This window comes from Rhinolophus sinicus, linkage group LG18 (genome assembly GCF_036562045.2).
Source record: "Rhinolophus sinicus isolate RSC01 linkage group LG18, ASM3656204v1, whole genome shotgun sequence".
NCBI classification, from domain to species: domain Eukaryota; kingdom Metazoa; phylum Chordata; class Mammalia; order Chiroptera; family Rhinolophidae; genus Rhinolophus; species Rhinolophus sinicus.
In genome coordinates this window covers 12,514,641-12,535,486 of record NC_133767.1, presented here as the reverse complement: position 1 = coordinate 12,535,486, position 20,846 = coordinate 12,514,641, and the positions used below count along the sequence as shown (strand labels likewise).

General features: G+C 46.8%; 1 protein-coding gene across 7 annotated transcripts in view; it reads right to left on the bottom strand.

Moving 5' to 3' along the window:
* The window catches only part of GLYR1 (glyoxylate reductase 1 homolog), a 32,248-nt gene that overhangs the window by 7,365 nt on the left and 4,037 nt on the right, over positions 1-20,846 (bottom strand). For 3 of the 7 annotated variants that reach the window (XR_012493239.1, XM_019756415.2, XM_074323151.1), the window contains exons 4-11: positions 14,708-14,846; positions 13,944-14,186; positions 8,882-8,968; positions 7,868-7,924; positions 7,084-7,134; positions 6,922-6,995; positions 4,414-4,513; positions 557-667 (exon numbers count right to left, since the gene is read on the bottom strand). Coding sequence is in view for 6 of the 7 variants with exons in the window: in XM_019756415.2 (XP_019611974.1) it covers positions 557-667; positions 4,414-4,513; positions 6,922-6,995; positions 7,084-7,134; positions 7,868-7,924; positions 8,882-8,968; positions 13,944-14,186; positions 14,708-14,846 (862 nt within the window). In the remaining variant the exon portion in view is untranslated. The remainder of the gene's footprint in view (positions 1-556; positions 668-4,413; positions 4,514-6,921; positions 6,996-7,083; positions 7,135-7,867; positions 7,925-8,881; positions 8,969-13,943; positions 14,187-14,707; positions 14,847-20,846) is intronic. The other 4 variants (XM_074323153.1, XM_074323154.1, XM_074323155.1 and 1 more) reach the window with 3 other exon arrangements.

The window sequence follows — 20,846 nt, the reverse complement described above, 5'->3', positions numbered from 1 at the left end:
AGGCTGAAAAGGGAAGAGCAAGTAAACAAGCAAGGGAAAGGAAAGTATGTCTGGTATGTTCCCATTTATCTTTAAAAAGAACATGTTTCTTTTTATTAAAAACCTCCCATTTAAAAGATGGAACCTCGGTGCTTATGTTTTGGGGCTTCTTTGGATTTACTTGGACTGGTCACCAGTTTAACAAGACGACTATTGCACTTGAAGTCTCACAACAGACAAATACAGCAATAGCTCAACATAGGAACTTGGCACATGGACCAAAAGCTCTCAGCCCCAAAGCTTCCAGCTCAACAAGAATACATGGGAATGGTCAGATCCGTTTTAGCACAGACCTCAGGGACCCTGGCCGTTTTCATGCTTTGTTCTGAATTAAAGGAAGTCTGTATTGAATTTATGCAAACACCCTTCACAATGGGTGATGGCCCCCCAGATGGGAAACTCAAACCCCCGCCCCACATGCACTCACTCACTCCGTGCGCGCGGGGAGAAGGGGAGGAGGCCAGCCAGTTTTCCTGGCCGCAACCTGAGGCGCTGAGGGGAGGGAGGGGATCCTTACGTCCTTGGCCGCCTTTGGATCCGACACACAGGCGAAGGTGATGTCACAAGTTGAAACAACTTCAGCGGGGGTTCTTCCTAGGCGGGCCCCCTCCTGGATGAACAAATCACACTGCAAAAGTCACAGATCCTAACGTGAGCCGCAGGCACTGCACAACAAACATGCCAGCCAGGCCAGAGACAGTGCCCCGTCCTCCTGGCGGGCCTCCCATGGCAGCGTCGGAAGCTGAGGCTGGGAGGCCCGACGTCTTGAGGGAAGTAGATGGGGCCTCTTACGGACTGTCTCGTGTTTTTGCACACCCGGTGTTTTTGTACAACGGTGTTCTACTTCACAGTAAGCACAAGTGTCTGCGGAAGGATTCCTGTTTGAAGAACTGGATGTGAGCAGTACCCGTCCATAGCCCTGTGGTTGTCCTGGCCTTGGCAACGTCACCCAGCTCCCTGTGCTAACGGCACTGTGTTGGAGAAGCAGGGGACGCTGGGATGTTTACTGAGATACTTCTGGGGCGAGGGGCAAGTGTGGGTCTATACATACTAACTTTTCTTTTCTGAAAATTAAAATCACCCAGAACATCTAACAAAACACATCATTATTATTTCGGTGTATTTTTTTTCCACAGCCATTTAAAAAAGAATTAGAATAACTTGAACCTACTATTTTATATTTTGTATCCAATTTTTAATATTTTATATGATTTCCATTTACCCATACCGTAGTCTTTCATAATTATCATTTATAACGATGGCTGCAGAATATTCCATCAAGAGATACATCTGGATTTTCTTAATAGCTCCCCTGCAGTTCAATATCTGGCCTGCTTTTAATTATAAATGACTCCAACAAATAGCTTTACATATACTACTTCTCCATGTTTTGAATCTAGGTCTCTGTATGTAGAATAAAACAGGTTTTAAAGCTCCTAATAAATGCAGACAAATGGCTTTCCGATGGGGTTGAGTCAATGTATTAACGACCACCAGCAAGTAGCACTGAGTATGTCATTTACAAACAAACAAGCACCCATACACGGAAATTTTATCCTACTTGATGATTTAACCAGCCAAAAATAGCTTTTTTTGGGGGGATATATTTTGATTACTAAACCTTTTTAACACACTTATTATTTACTCTTTCGTGAACTTTTTAAAATCTTAGAGTTATCAAACTATGTGTTTCATAAAATCAACATATTTCCCTTTTCCTATCATATTTGCTATAAGCACTTTTAGTTGGTATACCTTTCAATTCTGTTTATTTATACCTAGGCTTAGAAAGATCTGTTAATAGTTAATTTTGTTTTCTTCTGTTTTTATCCCTTTGAAAATAATATTTCGTAATCTATTTGGAATATATTTTACTATGCGGTAGGAAGTGAGATTAGTGTTTCCTCAAATTTCTAACCAGCTGTCCTAAACATAACTTACCCCCCCTTCTTTCTGTCTGACTCACAGCAGGCCACCACTATCAGAGGAAGTCCTAGGCTTTGCGGTCTACCTGGCAGGTCTGCGTCTTTACTACAGCACTAAAATGCATCTGGGCATTACATCCCGTTTTAAACTTTGCTTAGGAGAGATCTCTTTAGTACTCTTCCTTTTCTGAAAACTGAAAAAATATGTTACTTCTTTTTCCAGAAGAACCAGAGAATCATTTTTCAAATGATTTTTATAAAAATTCCGTGGGGATTTTCATAACGATTAAATGGCTTTATATATTTTTTTATCTTTAAAAGAGGGTGCAGCTCACAGTGGCCCATGTGGGGATCGACCTGGCAACCTTGGTGTTATTAGCACCGTGCTCTAACCGACTGAGCTAACCGGCTACACTAGAAAGCTTTTTGAAGATGACATTTGCTATGTAATTTGTAGTAAATGCACAGGCATTGTGCTGAGTACTTCACACATCTCATTTAACCTTCCACCCCATGAAGCAGGGGCTTTCACGGCCATCATTTTACAGGTGAGGACTCCGAGACCTAGGGCTGTTAACTAGCTTGCTGAAGAGGGCCAGCAGCAGGGTGTGACCGGTACTTACTCGTAGATCTGCCCAATTCTCAACCCAAGTTCTACCTGCGTTGCTCTATTGCCTTCCTGTACATTAATCTGGAAAGAATGGCTTATTAGTTTGGCTTTCTAATCAGGAAAACAGGATGACCGAGGGGTTAACCGTACTCATAAGGAAACCCTCTGGATCTGACGTTCTGCAGCTGTGCACCTCTGGATTTCCTGGGAACTCGCCTTGAATCCCAGCTATCCTGCCCATGGGGCCTCTGAGGTCTCACTCCTGACTCAGCTCCCTGCAGTGCCCAGTCAATGCCCAGCACCTGAAGCCCCAAATCCCTTAGCATGGCCTTCAGTGCCCTTTTCCCCAGGGCCCCTTTAACTCTCCAACTAGTTCCTTGTTATTGCTGAAAAGGAATTTTTCATTTTGCCTAGAACATTTCTGTTAATTCAAACCCATCAGCTCCACTACCTCCTTCAGCAATCACCGCTCATTTCAGCTCTCACCTCACTGCACACCAGGGGCCTCGCACCCAGTCATCTCACAAATACATGCTGAGCCCCACCTTGTTCTGCAAGAGCCTGGTCCTCTCAGTCGCTCTTCCTTTGCTCCTGGCAAGTCCAGTGCTGTACTTTACTGGGTCAGACTATAGCTCTTCACCCTTTCTTGGAGAACTTGATGGGAGTCAGGGCCTCTCTCCATTACAAAAGGTGCATATTCACAGCCCTGGAATTCCATGTCGGGGCACGTACAGACCCCGGGAAGCTGTGGACTGCCACCTTAGGCTGGGAACTTCTAAACCTGTCCTGCCCAAGATGGTAGCCATTAGCCAGAGAGGACTATTTAAATTTCAGTGGAACAAAATTAAAACTTCAGGGCCGGCCCGGTGGCTCAGGTGGTTGGAGCTCCATGCTCCTAACTCCGAAGGCTGCCGGTTCGATTCCCACATGGGCCAGTGGGCTCTCAACCACAAGGTTGCCATTTTAACTCCTCAAGTCCCGCAAGGGATAGTGGGCAGCGCCCCCTGCAACTAAGATTGAACACGGCACCTTGAGCTGAGCTCCCAGATGGCTCAGTTGGTTGGAGCGCATCCTCTCAACCACAAGGTTGCCGGTTCGACTCCTGCAAGGGATGGTGGGCTGTGCCCCCTGCAACTAACAACGGCAACTGGACCTGGAGCTGAGCGGCGCCCTCCACAGCTAAGACTGAAGGGACAACAACTTGACTTGGAAAAAAAAAAGTCCTGGAAGTACACTGTTCCCCAATAAAGTCCTGTTCCCTTTCCCCAATAAAATCTTTTAAAAAAAACAAACAAAAAAACTTCAATACTTCAGTCATACTATCTTTGATTCAAGTGTTCAGGAGCCATGTGTGACTTGTGGCTGCCACACCGGACAGTGCAGGTACAGACCACTGTCACTGCCGAATGCTGTTGACACCAGCCAAACGACAGGGTGCACTGTAGCCACTGAAAAGGACGAAGCAGATCCATCTGTATGCACTTATCAGTGAATTCCTCACACACACACACACACACACACACACACACACACAACTTCCATGGGCATGGGAAAAAGGGTGCAAAAACACATGAGCTAGCTCAGGTAATGGTATAGAAAGGGGGGCGTTTTCACTTCATTTTATGCCCCTGGCTGTTTCTCAAAGTTTAGTTTTCACACTAACACCCTAAGCTTATTTATCTACATCTCTACCTGTCTGAACTAAGAACTTGGCTTCTCCTACTCTACCGCGTGCAGAACGCTGAACAGAGACAACAGGAGACATTCCCATCCTTAGTTGCCCAACGCGTGAGTCCAGGCTCGGCCCCGCCCCAATAGGCCCCACCCATCAGTGCTTACTTTCTCTGCAGTCCGGTTCCAGACAGTCACCGTGTGACCCATTTTTAGCAAATTGGAGACGATGCCACTTCCCATGAGGCCGAGGCCCAAAAATCCTATCCTGAGAAAGAGAGAGACAGATTAGTTCAGGGTGGAGGGGGAGGGACCTCAGACCACCACTAACACCCCTCAGCTGTGTGCTGACACACGCCCGCAGGGCCAGTGGTAGCACATGGCAGACTGTGACTTTTATTATGCCATTGTTTAAAAGTGTCCCTACATTTAAACGGGCATTTCTAAACCCTCGACTGCCACAGTAAGAAGCATGACTCATGTGGCTTAGGGTAAGTCCTCCAAATCATTTCCTTGTTGCTATGATAGAGGGTATGAACTTCTTATTCCACGACAGCGAGAAAGCAGACATCTGTCTCCGGCTCTTGCAAGGCTTTCAAGTGCTAGGCCTTCAGATGCCACTTTAAAGCACATCAGGACCCGTGACAAGTAACTGAAGTGCTGTGTCAGAGCCAGCCGCCTTCCTCCCCTGCAGCAAGCAGTTCCCAGTCTTCCCTGCCCTTTCCCGGCTCCAAAGCTGCACCACTTTTCACATTCTTATTAGCAGACGGGCCTTGCCCTCTTCTTCAAAGCTTTGCCTGAGCTTTGGAGCCAACCCTCCCAGTAGCATGAGTTCTTCCCACGCCTGTCTTGTCCGGCTCCTCGCCACTGCCCGCTGGCCCATCTTTCGCTCTCCACCACGCCCTTCTAACTGCAGGCCCATTACAACCCTTCTGAGACTTAAGTCCTTAGGTGGACACACTATGCTTCCCTTCACTTTCCTGCAACCCCCAAAACTTGAGGACTATTAGCTACTGCTGCTTTTTTAGATGACTTTATCTTGCCCAATCTTTGCTTGATTCCTGTACTTCTTTATCTCTCCGGGCACGTGACAGGGCTTAATAATGCCTTTCTTCATTTCTTCTTACATCATGTTCTAGTTTTCACCACGGGCTTTTTTCCGCTCTAGACAGCCTCTGCGGCTTCTGCACTTAGACCCACGTGATCCTTTCAGTAGCTCCGGTCTCCTGGGAGTCACAGCTGCAGCCAACTCTGCAAACTGGCCCTTGTACTCAGTTTCTTCGAATCCCTGCCGGAATATGCGCTTCTCACACTCTCTGGCCCAGTGTGCTAAGTCATTTGACTCAAATGCTAAAAATGGAGCCCACCACCTTCTTCACCAAATGGCAACCTTGCCCACTAAGTTTTAAGCCAAAGCTTAAAAACAATGAGATCTTTGGTCATTCACAGCTTTCTGGGTAGTGCAAGTTTCCCCTATGATTCTAAATCATGAGGACTAATTCTGCTACCATTTCTTGGTGTTCCGGGACACCAGGAGACCTGGGGATGAAGCTTCTAGATTTTTAACATGGCAACTGACAGTCCCCCATGGTGTCCTTGAGACCAGGTGGCGAATGTGGACTAAGAAGATGGCTGGTTTGTTTTATAGTTGGTTTCACATTCGTGTTAGGAAAGGGTTTGACGAAGGGGCAATAGAGGCCTTGGGTGAAGCACTGGGACTCTGTCCTCAGCCCGTCCTAGCTTTTTTTTTTTAAAACCAACACAAACCTCATTAAACGAATGGGTGACACCCAGCTCCCTTTTTATTAGCACATAACACGTCTCTATCTCCTTCCCTCTATAAAAGGAAGTTCACCCAAAATAACTGGTAAAATCAATGATATCAACAGCACAAAAAATTGTGAATGAAGTAAAAAACGCACTGCTTTTAGTCTGAGAAATAACCTTTTGGAAGACACAGACGAGAAATTCAGACTTGGCTACCTTGCTCAGGAGAATGCTCCTTGTTAGCAAAGAATTCTTTTCATCAGCACAACTCTGGAAACACACTGGCCAAGAGAGTGAGTGTGGGTGCAAGCTAAGGTGTGGGACCACAGTCAGGGCTCTCTGACCTGCCTGGGTGGGACAGAGAGTAGCAGGCAGGTACACAGGGAGGGCTGGGAGGAGACAGCAGGGAGGGCCAGGGGATGCAGGAAGACAGGCTTTATTCCAAATATTAGTATCTTCACCTCTTGCCACTCACAGCCAAATTCAGGGTTTTCATCACAGTTCCACTTAGCCAGTAGCAACAGCAGCATATCTGGGAACTTGTCCAAAATACAAATTCTCAGGCTCTACCTGGGACCTAATGACAGAGAAACCCGGAGGGGTGGGCACAGCAATTGGTGCTTTACTAGTGGCCTTCCAGGTGATTCGGAAGCTCAGCAAAGTCTGAGAACCGTGGAACAGAGTGGTCCCTGCTCATTTGGACATCTGCACATTTCAGGACAACTTCTGTCTTCTGCAAGTCAATTTACTCGTAGGCAAATCATCAGTAAGAATTACAACTTTCTTCCTCTCCTTCCACTCAGTCTCGGCAATAGCTGGGGCATAATCCTTAGACAGTCCCCTCAGGGTCACCCCCCCACTCCCCAGCAGAACCAGAGCCACAGGAAGCCGTTTTGTCACAGGTCCTACTTTTTGTCTGTGGGTGTGATGCTGCCGTTCACAGCTGTGCTGTCTGCTGCCTGGATGGAGGTGGACCCGGTCTCCTGCGGAAGGAAGCACAAACCGTCAGGTCGGTCTGCCTAGGGAGGCCCCGGGGGAAGATACAAATGGGGAGGCATGGAACCGACGTACCTCTTCACATATTTTCAACTTCTTTGTGATTGCCTGGTAACAGACAGCTGGCTAATAAAGAGGGAGGAAAAAGACCATTCATTAAACTGAACGCGTAACCAGTTTTCATTATGATGTACCTGAAAAGTTAGGCCTAACGGGGGATGTTAACATCAACATCTGATTTGGTGTCCAATGTTACTGAACTTCCAGATGACACATTAGAAAGCTAACACACATTCCCTCATTCAGGTCTCCATGCCACGATGGCACAGAATGAGAGGCGTTAAATCACGCGTCCAGAATTACAGAGCTGGTCAGTGTAACCAGGCTTGGAACCCAGTTCTGTCCAACTGCAAAGCCACATTCTACCCCCATGTGGAGCCTATCAAGGCTCGGCCTAAGCCATGGCTTTGCAGACACTTTGGGTCCTTTCCCTCCACACACTGAGGACTACGGAGCGTCTCAGCCAGCGAGCCTAGGAAGGTGCCACCCGGCTGCACAGGCTGTCTCGCGGGTGGCCGACAGCTCACGAGGTTTAGTTTCTGCCCTAGACTTTAAAGGCAACCACAGATGTCTCAAGCACACTGCTGCTGAGCTTTAAAAGCTTTTTTAGGGGGTTTATTTTTAATCTTGACAACATATGATTCACGAGCGGGTTTCTATGTGACTTTTTGCCTAGCTGCTCTGGGCAGGGTACAGGCAGAGCTAAGTTTTCAGATTAGCAAGGTGAGGTTCAATGGAACAACACTCTCCCTCAGGCCAGCCCTGGACCGAGGATCAAGAACTTCAGAGAACAACTCACCTTCTCGGTCTGGCTGAGTAGGAAGTGATGGAAATGAGGGTCTGCATCTTTAACAGGCTGAAACCAGAAAAGGAGTAAATAAAACACGTTATCTTCCACCAGAGGTCACTTCCTTCTGCCTGGTACCTGGACTCTCCTCTGGCTGAAACACCCCTGGGAGCTGGTCTCGATTTTATAACTGTCTGGAAACTCTTCCCGTTGTTAGTCTAAGCCTTTTATAAATCACCTCTGTTCCAGCTAGAGAAAAACTGGCTTCAAGTGGGAAACACTAGGCCTTTCTGCCAGGCTGGTATACAAATTATTCCAATAACTGTGTGGGAAAAAATTAAAAGGCATACTAGTATTTTTTTTTTTTTTAACAATAACCCACACCCTTCGGACCAACTCATACTAGTATTTTTGAAGTCCAACAATCATCAGTCACGTTGGATAACCGAGCAGACTAAGCCAAATCAATTCCGAGGACTTTCTCTCAACTTTAGGGTTTTGACCTACTTGTGTCTGATACCAGACCCTTGAGTGTCTTATCTCATTGAGACTCAGTATTAATAGAGCGGTGACGACTGAAAGACTTTTAAGGGCTTTTCACAATTAGGCCCAGTAACAGGGAAAGGGTGCATCTACACCAACAACAGAGTAACATGTGGCTACTAAACATCCAAGTTGTATATACAGACAGTGAAGGGTGTTTATAAAAGCATCAGGTGAAAACAAATTTGTGTAATGATCCCACTTTTGTGGAAAATAATGCTAGTCCCCACAACACAAACGACACATGGGTACATCATTATATAAATGATGGCTGGCGAGTGTACCAAAAGGGCCAGAACAGGTCACATCAGACTTCACAGTGAGCACCCGTGAGGGTGGAGACTTGCATTCCTTATCTCATACTTCTCTGTACTGTTTGGAGATTAAAAAAAAAAAAAAGCCTCCTACATAAGAAAAGGGGGAAAGGAAAGGTGCATCACAGCCAAGTCAGGAAAATCGCTGACCCGAGGGCGCGCTCCTTACCTCGCTCACGGTCGGCTGCCATTTAAACGCGGCCATGGGCCCAGCCATCATCCCCTTCACGGTACTGGACTCGGGAATGGTGAGATCCTGCAGAGGAAGGCAGGTCATCTAGCTGCTGCGGCCACCTCAGGAGCAGACGTCCTCCTGCCCCACAGCCGGGAGCACCTCCACCTCCTCACTGCTCTGCTTCCCTGGGTCACATCCCACCCAGACTAAACCCCGAGCCAGCTCCGTGTCTCGGTGTCAGTTCAAGCCCAAGTCCCCAGCCCTGGATCTGATGACCCCCCGTCGGAAGAAATGGCAAGTTCTCATCAACACGGAATGAGCCTCTCTTGTCTGTCCTTGAAATAAAATATGTTCGTGTGTCTAAATTTCACAAGAACAGAGGTAACTGGAATGCCCAGCTATGGTCTGCAGTGTTGTCAGCAGGTCACAGAAAATTCCTTATGGCAAATAATGAACACGAAGAAAACAGTACTAGCTTCAGAAGGAATCCACCAGATCTCAAGAAAAACTGGGAAGAAAAAAAAAAGCCACGTGGTGCCGATGAGGAAATCGGCCCAACATTTTTCAGCTACTAAGTGACAAAGCTAGAATTAGAACTTGGGGTGGTCAGGAGCCAAGAGCCCCGCTCTCTCCCCAGACTGTGCAGAGAAGCCCCAGCAGAACGGGCTGCTCTTCTTCACCAACGGACTGGCCCACACCTGTGCTGGGCAAAGGGGCACTCACTGTTCCAGCTTTCCAACTGGTCTGTTCTCGTCCCCTCCACCACTGACTACCTCCTGCTCCCTTTCTCCACCTGCCATCTTCCCGCCACGGTGGCCCCACCGACAGTTCTACCTGATGTCCTATGGGAATCTCAACACGTCCCACTGAACTCTTGACTTCCCTGCCCCAAGTGCTCCTGCTGCAGTCTCCACACTCTCAGAAAACAGCAATTTCATTCTACCAGGCCGAGACCCTTCAAGTCCTTCTTAATTCTACCCTCCTCTCTCCTCGAATACAAGGGCAATAATTATGGCTTTACAATTGGGAATTTGTAACTCTTTCCTTTGGCCCCCCCCTGCTACTAACACTCAAGCTCAGGCCACCACCAACTGTTACTTGGACTCTAACAAAAGGAATCTCCTTGCTTCTGACTCCTACAGTCTAGTCTGTACTCAGCAGCCATAGTGAAGCTTGTCAGTTCTCTGCCGAAAACGACTTTCTTTCTCACACAATCAAGCTAGAAGCTTTGTTGTCATGGCTTACAGGGTCCCACATGTGCTGCAACCCCCACTCCATGCTAATCTCTGACATCATGTCCTGTAACTTTCTCTCCCCTCCCAACTCTCCAGCTCACCCTCCTTGGCCCTCCCTCCCCACTCCCCAACACACCAAACCTGCAACTGCCTCAGTGCCTTTGCACTGGTGGGAACGCTCTTCCAACAATTATCTACTTGGTTCACACACTCACTTCAGGTCTCTGTTGAAATGTCACCTTAGCAGAGTGCTTTCCCTGACCCCTCTGTATCTTCCCCCATTGGAACAAGATGCTGCTTTTGATTATAATGACAGCAAATGTTTTTACAGGGCTTACCACGTGTCAGACATTAGTGTAAATGCTCTTTTCTATGTATATTCTCATGTAATCCTCACAACCTCATGAAATAGAACTATTATCGTCTCCATTTCACAGAAGAGAAAACTGAGGCACAGCAAGCTCAAGTAGCTTTGCCTACGGTCACCGAACTGAGTGTGGCAGATGCAACTGAAACCCGGGGAGTTTGGCTTCAGGGTCTGTGTTATCATAAGTGAGTTCCATCCATGTAAGAACTTTACCAATTTTGTTTACTCTATATACCACGCTGGGACCATTCCTGGCATATACTAGGTGTTTAGCATTTACTGAAGAAATGAACACAAGAGGGGCCCTGTCTATCTTTCACGCTGCTTAGCTCTGGTCTATGGTAGATGCTCAATAAACATTTGTTGAATAAAGAGGTTTGGGGAAAAAAAGAGGCCCAGTGCAGTACTGCCCAAAACAATCTTCTGCCATGACGGCCACGCTCTGTACCTACACTAACACTGTCACCAATCGTCACATGCCACAGGTGGCTCATTTGAGTGAGCAACTACATTTCCATTGCACTGAAATGTCAAAGGCCACCTGTGACTGGAGGCAGCCCAGCTCCAGTGATCTGCCTAAGAATACGACGACAGAACGAGGAAGGTGGAGAACACAGTTCTCCATCTAGCACGAATCAAAGGCCCCAAACTCCTACATCGCTGCTCTCTGCACCAGGCTGGGATTTTAGGAGACACAGGCTGACAGTTCTATTGTCGGGGTGCTTTGTTCCCAGAGTTGTAGTTCTTAGCCCAGGCCTCAGAAATAAGAGCTCCGGAGAGAGGGTGAGAGCATACCTCTCAGCACGGCTCCCACACGAAAGTCTAGACACGCAGCCTCGGTCTGTCTGCATGTAACTGACACCTCCGCCACCAAGGTCAGCCTTTTCCATTAATCCTCGTGGGACAGGGGATTATGGCCTAGAACGGCAATCACCTGGGGCTCTGCCCAGTTATCAGCTTAGGCTGCTCTGTTTCAGAGAGGAGTTCGCCAGCCAAATGGCAATTACTATAGCAACACACATACTCTTTTTAGACCACAGGATGTAGCAGATCATAAGACGCACCAGAATCCCAAGCCCAGGCACAGATTCCCTACATCCCTGAAGGTGTTTCATCACTAGCTAAGCTCCTTCCTCTTCTGCTGACAAATCCGTCATTAGAGGCCAGGCCACGCATGCAGACCTCGTAGAAAGGAACCCCTGAGGATCAATGGCAGGTAGAGCCCCTGGGTGGAAACCTGGCTCCCAGAACAGCAATAGAAATGTTACTACCCTCTGATTAATAATTCAGACCAAAGAGCAAATTGCTTTTTACTGGGCGCGTGAACTCTCAGTCCCTAGCAGCAGGAAGCCCGGCAGCGGCCTCCGGGGTGGCGCTCACACAACACTGTGCTCCTGCCGAAAAGTAACACAGGAACGACATTCATCAAATGCCTAATGCGTTGCAGGCACTGCCCTAGGTGCTTTGCTCCTGTTACTCACAAAGATACGCCTGTATCTTTCTTCCTCTCAATGGTCAGATGAGGAAACTGAGACAAAGGTAGGTGGCCACGGTCACACAGCTATGGCAAGTCACGGAGTCACAATCCAAATTCAAGGCCCTCTTCCTAACACCTCCTTTATACTTCCCTTTACCCAAAAAGAAGTCGTTTTTCTCCAGGGCCAGCAGGAGTTGGTGAGATCCATGGCGTAAGACACCAGACAATGTGAATTTGGAGAAGAGTACAAAACCTGACAGCCCAGATTCCTCTGGATCCCTGGAAATAAATTCAACTGGACGAAACTGGGTCATACCCCTGAAAAGCTCTTCATGCACAGCAGCTGAGTTTTCTGAACCTTCTCCACCCCTGGCTGGCACTTCCCTGTGCTCATGGTCACCCAGGGCTGTCCCCATGCTACAGCTGCTCTCATCTATTGTTGGTCTTTGGTCATTTAACAGCACGAAGGACCTTTTCTAACGCAGAGGTCTCACAGGCTGCGCGTGGCAGCCCACAGGCTGACTCTAGCCCAGAGATGGTAAATTTTTGAGTTATCTTCCAACATTTAAAATGGGAACATTTCACCTAAAAATCTTCATTTCCAGCTTCTCTTGAGAAAAACCACAGCATGTGGCAAAAGTTGGCTGGAACTCCATGGACAGAGCATGACCTGCCCAGGCCCAGCCGCTGCACCCCACGCTCTCAGCATGGAGGCAGGGCCGTGGCGCCTCCTACCTGAGCCATTTCTCCTTGCATCGGTTGGCTCCACTTGCTTCCACGGCCTGCCTGGTCTTGCTGGTGTCTGAATTTGCAAGTCTTGATGCGATGTCTAATGTTTCATCATGGCCTCATCACCCAGCTGCTTCTGCCAGCCATCTGGCTTCTAGCCCCGCTCCTTGATCGTGTTCTCACAATCTCCCCTGTGTTAGACAGACTACCTCCTTCATCTCGAATTCTCCTCCCTGGGCCTCTAGGACTCGACACACATCTTTTCAGGAAGGCAGGAAGTATGTTATTTCATTTTGCTGGCTCTTCTGACTCCTTCCCACCCTGAACTACAGGCACTCTCACTGCAAAGCTGACTTTGCCCGTCCCTCTTCTCCCTCTTTACTTTATCCAAACACAAACCCCATCCCGCCTCACGGATCCAACATCCTTCCTCCACATTTGCCTCCCACATTTCCATCTCCATCGTGTTACTCCAAGTCTCCCTGGTGGTCTAGGCACCACCCCAAAGGCATGAAACTCAGAACTGCTCCTCTTGCCCTGTAAGCCTGCTCTTCTCCCGACTCCTCTGCTCTTGAGAAAAGTTACCACCACTTCCCAGGCATAAACTTGAAATTGTTTCCCTCTCCTTTTTCTCATTTATCCACTGTATAACCAGGTGCCAAATCTTATGTATGAACGCTTCCTCGGAAATGCCTGTCACACAGTTCCTTTCAGTACTGGTTACCACCCCCTTATTACTAACGCACAGCTTGGAGCACACTGGTGCCTCCACACCCAGCTCAAACACCTTCACGGCCCCTTAATAACTCCATGACAGTACAGCACTGCTTAAGTAGACCTCTCCACAATCTAGTGACAACCTACTTTTATCTCTTCACTCTCCTTCCCGTCTCTCCCTATACTGAGAATATCCACACCACCATCAGGCCCCATGTGGCTGTGCCCTCCGATTCCTAATGCCTTCCCTTCTTTCTTGCCAAGCCCCTTCCGCTGCAGGCCTTGCATGCTGCTCCGACGGGCTCTCCTGACTCGACCACCCAGTAGAATGCACGAGCCTTTGCTGCCTGGTTCCTATTTCCTGCCCAGGCATTCAGGCCGTACCCCTCTGTTGGTCCGTGGGATTCTTTAGAGCAGCACTCAGCACAGGACTCTACATCCATGGAGTGAGCTGCAGCATACTACAGACTTCATCTCTGCCACATGCAAAAGGGAGTCACTAATCCCCGAAGCTGCATAGATAAAACAAACCTTCTCATCCTTTGGGGGCCGACCCCGCTTCCGGGGACTCTGCTCTTGGGCTCTTTTCAGAGGGGACTTGGAGCCTCTCTCTGAAGAGCCTGAAGACACCCTCTTCTTTCCTTCTCCCATGTTCTTCTTCACCTTCCCTTCAGACAGGCTAAGCTTGCGCTTTTCATCACCTGAGTTTGGCCTACTTCTCTCCTCACTGGAATTACGCCGACTCTTGTCATCAGCAGAATTGTGGGATGAGGTCTGAAAGTTTAATAATAATGATGATAACCACCACAATAGCTGCTGCCATTGCCACCACCATTTACAAGAGCCACACCCTGTGACAAGCGCGTCACATGCACTGTCTGCACAGCTAAGTGAAACAGGCTCTGCTGTCATCCCCACTTACATGGGGCAAAGCAGATTAAAAAGAAAAAGAAAATCAAGTCTCGCCCACAGTCCCAGAGCTAAGAAGTGGGATTTACACCCGGGCAGTGGAGCTATCCCAGGGCTGCGCTCCTGATCTCTGTGCTATAAAAGGGAGAATCAACCTGTGCTATAGTCAGATACTTCTCCTGGGTCTAAGTGACTTTCCTAAGAGCAACAGTCTATTCCAGAAAGGTCAGCCGCATGCATGGAGTTTCAAGCTGATTAGCAAAACGCTGATACCTTAGAACTGAAGTAGCTCTCTCTCCATTGGCATTTCATAAGAATAGAGTTTCAGGTTTGGGTGATATTTAATCTGTTAGTTCCTATGCAGAAATAACCGTGGGGTACCTCACCTGGTCTTTCCCTTTGGCTCTCCTGAGGAACTCTTCCACGGCATCCACAGCTTGCTGGAATCGTTTTCCCTTGTTAATCTTTATCATTTCCTCCTTATGCGCATGATATGGCTTTAGCTGTTCCACTTTGATCCACGCACTAGCAGAAAACACACAGGGAAAGGGTATGATCCACACTGCCTGCACCAGAAAGTATCAAAGACCTCACCCCAGCAGGATGCAATGCAAATACCCATTTGCTTTAACTGGCCTTGGAAACAGGCCTGCGATTTTTTCAAAACATGCTATCAACTACCTCAAATGCTTGAGCCTAAGAGTATGTTTTCTTGGAACAAGTCAAGCAGAACAACAATAAACAAAATCAGAATTTCCCTGAAATGAAATCACTGTGTTGCAGGTTATTTCTACTCGTTCACCGGCCTTCCACAGCGAACCACACACACCCTGCCACATGCTCAGGGCAGAGCAAACCTGGAGATGCCCTCCCATTCTCACCACACAGTACAGATGGCCACACACGGATCCCAGGGAATCGGGGCAACTGGAAGCATCAGCGCTCAGCAACAACCTGAGCCAGACTGATGACCTGTCAATCAACAGAGAATCAGGGATGCTAAAGAAATGCAACACCTAAAATCTGCTGCTCTTATAAATATCTGCAGCTACGGAGCCTATATTTGTTCATAAATGACTGTATCCATGGCTACTCGGCCACATAAAACGTGACACATGGTTTGGAATGAGGGCAGCAGTCACAAAGGGAAGCCTTTAAAAACAAGATTCTGCTTGAGATTAAAAGTACAAAAATATACTCTTCTGATATTTAATTTTTAGTTCCTAACTTCAGTGTATAACACATGAAAGTGAAAAAAGCCATCAGTTGTCAATTCTGAAATATCTTGGCGACCATACTGATCTGAAACAATCTGCCCCAGCTGGCTTCCCGTGGTTTCCCTGAATGACGTTCAGTTTCCCAGTAAAAAGGAGAGAAGTTTATAGGTTTGGCAAGGTGACAGTTAATTTATGTCTTACCCCGTAACACTCACAGGTTTCATAGTATAACCTTCAGAAAAAGTGGGTCAGGTTCAAGATACAGCAACTGGGCTATCGCACTAACTTAGGGTTCTCTCCTTTAGAGAAAGCTAGACAATATTCACTAATAATAGTAAAAGTGCTAAACTGTGTCTATAAGAAACACCAACAGACCCCTTTGAGTGTTAATGGTTGTGACGATGGGTCTGTACACACACAGTAGCCCTGGGACCATCCGACAGCAAATGCGACAGCACACCTGGGTATACTATCTATGGGTAAACAAAATGGAGAGAACAAATGATAAGTGGGGACTCAGACACTGGCCTCCCTGCACAGAGCTCCCACCGGATGAGGTAAGCAGGTACCTCCCTTGTGACCAATTCATCTTAAACTTTGAGATTTGACACAATAGAGCCAATTGGTCCAAACTACAGGGAAGCAAAATGGAATTAAATTTCGACCCCACATTGTCTGGCAAGTATAAGCACTGAACTGACCCTCTTGCCTCTCCTTGCATTTATCGTGTTTCTAAGGACAGACCACCAGAGCAATCAGAGGCAAAGCCAGACACAGCCTGAAAAGCAAGTTAAGCTGTCATACTGACTGGCAGCTCGGATATGACACAAGCATCAGTAGGGAAGCTTAAAGAGCCACAGCCCTCGAGACAGGCCTTTTCCTTTTCCGAATTTCAGGTCAGAAGCTGAGACGGGCACAAGCTCATCTAAGATCAATGGGGTGGTTTTTATGGAGCCCTTGAGATGGGAAACACACTAAGAATCCTAATCCCTGCCTCCCTCCTCTCCATGTTAACCTGTGATTCAGAGGAAGTGAAAAGGTAAGAACATCTGTGGAGGAAGCACCAATAAATCCACACCTATGTTTTCATTGAAGCATTGTACTGATTTCTGCCAGGAGAAGAGTAGTCAAAATTCTATTCATCCTGAAGACGGGCATTTGAAATACTAAAACGAAATTTTCCTCTATGACCATCTTTGAAAAGTGAAAGTGGTTTGCTAAATGAACTGACAGCATAAGTATGACTTCAAGAGGATAAATGCAAGAAATGTTAATTTACTTAAGAAATCAACCTATTGTTGGAGAAGCATCCTGTCGCATCGGAAGAACAGTAAATAAAAAGCCAGCCCACCAGAACCCTGGGAGGAGTACCTCTTGAAAGCAAGCGACACGAAATCCCGTTGGCAATCTGAATAGAACTTTTTCTCTAAAGGCTGCAGCATCGCAAAACCCTGTCTCCTTTAAGAGAGCACGCTTTTCAGCCAGAGTTTCAATAATCCCCCACCCTCCTATCCCTGAGGCCCATGAGGCAGGCCTGGCATACAACTGGTGCTCAATAAATGATCAGGGGTAAGACGCGCACCAGGCGCATTCAGGCCGACGCTGGGTTAAATCTTGTAATGTTTTAGTGGTTTTTTGTGGTTGTACTTGTTTTTCGTCTATTTTTTCAGTGACTGCTGTTTCTTTTCTTGTATAAGGTGTAACCTGTTAGTTCCCTCCTGTCATTCTTCCTATGCCTCGATGGAGCTGGACCTTTCCCACCCAGTTTGCTGAAGGCTGGGAAGTCAGAAAAATCAAGCTTATTCAAACTGTGTCTAAAGTACATGCCTTTGATTTCATGTACAAGAAAGTGAATTACATAATTTTTGTAGAAGTGAACACCTGAGAACAAGGAGATTGGCAATCAGTGAGGTCAATGTAACTATGAAATGGAAGGTTCCTTAAGATATTTGGCTAAATGGAAAAAAGCAAGATGCAGAGCAGTTTGCAGCATGCTACCACTTGCATAAAAACGAGGGGAAAGGAACATGTAACTTCTTGATTCCACACACAGCATCTTCGGAGGGCCACACCGTAAGAAACTAGTATAATTAGATGACCGTGGGCCAGGAACTGGGTGGCTGAGGGAGAGGGATGAACGGGAACCCTTTCACGGTTTATAGCTTCATATTTTCTTTTGTGGGGCGGTGCCATAAACATGTATTATCTTAAAAAAAAAAAAAAATCAATAATAAAGGCCTCTGCTGTAGAACGAGGGCTATTCTGACTGCCCAAAGGATTTTCCCCATGACTTCCTTGTTTGTTTGCAAGGTTTGCTCAGGTGGGTAGCTACTGTTTGGCTGACGGTGTGTGTCTGCACCTGTAACACGGCCAAGAGCAGCAAACTTACCTTGGGGTTCTGACACACCTCCTACCAATTCTTTTCATTTGCGAGTATAAACCTTCTACTTAGCCACCCTCAGAATACACACTCCACTCAAAATGAATTTAAAAACCTCACGTTTTCAAAAACTTCCATAATTCTGACCTGTTTCCCCTTAAATTAAAATTATATCATGTAGATATCCTATTCAAGACACGAGTCTATGAACAATCTCCAAAACCCTCACATGTGTGTCTCAGACTTCGTACACACTGACCTAGAGGGCGAAAGAGAGAGAACACACGTGAGCATAGTCCAAAGGTGAGGACAAGAACAGGGTCAGAAGATGTGGCTTCACTTTTCCACCTGGAATTGGTCAGTAGTACTTAGTAAATAATTTCTAGGCTCCCCACCGCAAACCACTGAAAGGCGCTGATATTCCTGAAGTGCTACAGCTCCAAGTCTAAGCCATTCAGAAATCAAGACACCCCCCAAAAACAAACAAATCTACAAATCAAAAAACAAAAGAAACCACAAAGAATGAAGCATTTCTCAGTTAATTTCAAGCAATGATAATCATGCAGACATCAACAAAGACTTGCAGATATGCTATAGACTTTGTTTCTGAAACTTGAACATTCCCAAATGCTGCATAAGGCTTTCCGGATGTGCTGCCTACGCCAAACTGGCCAGCTGCTTCTTTCTGTGTCACTTTCTCTAATTCTGGCATGACACCTGCTCCTGGAGTCCACTGCCTCAGCCACCACGGGAGTCACCTATAGGACAGGAGCTGCTGCTGGCACTGGGAGAGGAGAATCCACTCAGCACTCTCTAGGATAGCTATTGTCCAGCCCTGGCAGAGGGGACACTGGTCGCTCAGTCTAAATACCTGGAGCAGTGGCCCTCACTACCCAGTTGGCTCCATTCTCCAACGATAACATGGTGTCGGATGTGGAGAAAGTGTGTCAATCAGATGCCAGGTGAAAAGAAAAAGGCATGCTCAGATAGTTCCAAATGGCTACGTTTCTAATTACGAGCAGATTTTTCTAGAAGTTACTTTACTACTCAGACACCTTACACCCGGCCTGTCCCACCTTCTATCTGGCTTGATGTAAAAATACCTCAGGCTGACCTTTTATGACTTAAAATCCACAACTCTCCTGCCTCCTAGTTTCTACACCTACCATTGTTTGCCCACAGTCTTCTCTGGTTTGTTTCTGGTGGTTCCGGGCACCTGCAAACTAAATGAACTTCCTCCATTCTGCCATTCACTGGCACTGACCAAACTTTTAAACTCTGAGCTCAGTTTCTACCCTGATGGGCAGCCATGTGTCCAAAGTGGACCCTCATGCACCTGAGACTTCATCTTTGGTTGTGGTCACCTGGTGGAGTTGGCAAAGTTATGCTGAAGTTGTATTTCCATGAAATAGAAAACAGCTCTGGGCAATTCCCGTTGTGGCCATGCAGGCTTGTAGAGTTGAATCCAGACATCTTACTAAGTCTTTCCCTTGACAGGGGAGGCTGGTTGGGAAGGTCTGGTCCTGTCTTCCTAACAGTGGGATGTCAACACAATTTGTTAGATGTTTTGGCAGAGGAAGGGAAAGGAAACATTAGGTTTCTAAAAGACTGAAACTAGCATTGATCTTAAGGAACAAGCCTTTTTAATAAAGGCCCTTCCTAATGTAAAACATCCCATCTTTTTTCCTTCTGCATAAGCAGTATGTCAGGTTTGAAACTGAACATCTCTGACTGTATCCTATATTCCTCAGGAATACAGGAACAGCCTCACTGGGTCAGACCCTGTCCAGCGAGGTCAGGACCCAGTCACCAGAGGTGCCTCCAGCCCAGGATGTGCCGGGACACATGCCCCTCTCCCTGACATCAAGCATTAAAGGTGAGGTAGAGCCCAACTTTTTCTGCAGCCACTTATGGCTTTGCCCTTCACGAAGTAGTTCTCATACCTAAAAAGTCCACTTGCATTTCCTGTCTAAATCACCTCTTAAATATGTTTCATATAGTATTTCTTCTACTCAGTTCTCCTTGTCGAAACATCTGGGAATTTATGAACAAGTCAGTGTTTCTCTCCTTAAGGCCATTCATTATTTCATCAGTTCTGATTGTGCTTTTTTCAGTCTTTGCTTTTTCACATAAAGAGTCCTACTCCTTCGTCTGACTCGATCCCCTTTCCCAGTCTTGACTAGTTCCACCAGACCCCTTTGGGATCACAGACTAGACTGCGCATGTGCTCCTGAAGAGGCACACTGTAGTTTTTACACAAAGGTGGAATGACTTAAAAAAAAGAAAAGAAAAAAAACGAGGGAAGAGTGTATTGTTTTGTGTTCAAAGCCTTTTTGACCAAAAGGCTTTGGCTGATGTCCTTAGGAACCTCTAACTCTCAGGTGCCTTTCTTTTCAAACACAGATTCTCTCTCTCATGGGCAGTCTGTGTCTCTCTCACATTTTCCTTACTGAAAGCCACCTGCTTACCAGCTTTTTTTCCTCTCATAACAGATCTATACCCTAACCTAAAGTTTGCCGAACACCTGCTGTACACCAAACCACACTATGAGTAAGTGACGCTACTTCTTCGTAACTACAAGGTTGGGAGTATTATTCCCACATGTGGACGTGGATATATATCCTAGAAAGGTGTAAGAACTTGCCCAAATAAGAAAGCAGGTGGAAGTGGTACCTGAATGCACGTTAGGCTGGTACAAATCCAGAGCTCTTTACCCAAAGTAACTGCTACCCAACAATCTGGAGATTTTACCTTCAGATAATATAAAGATACTAAATAAAATCTGCCTTAACACTGATCAGTGAGAACCACTCTCCCTTCAGAGAAGTGCTGCAGACCCTTACCCTTCGCTCCCTTCCAGCGAGTCAACTGCCTAGCCAACATAAGCATAGTGACTTCGTTTTTAAATAGCTTTTTACGTGGAACTCT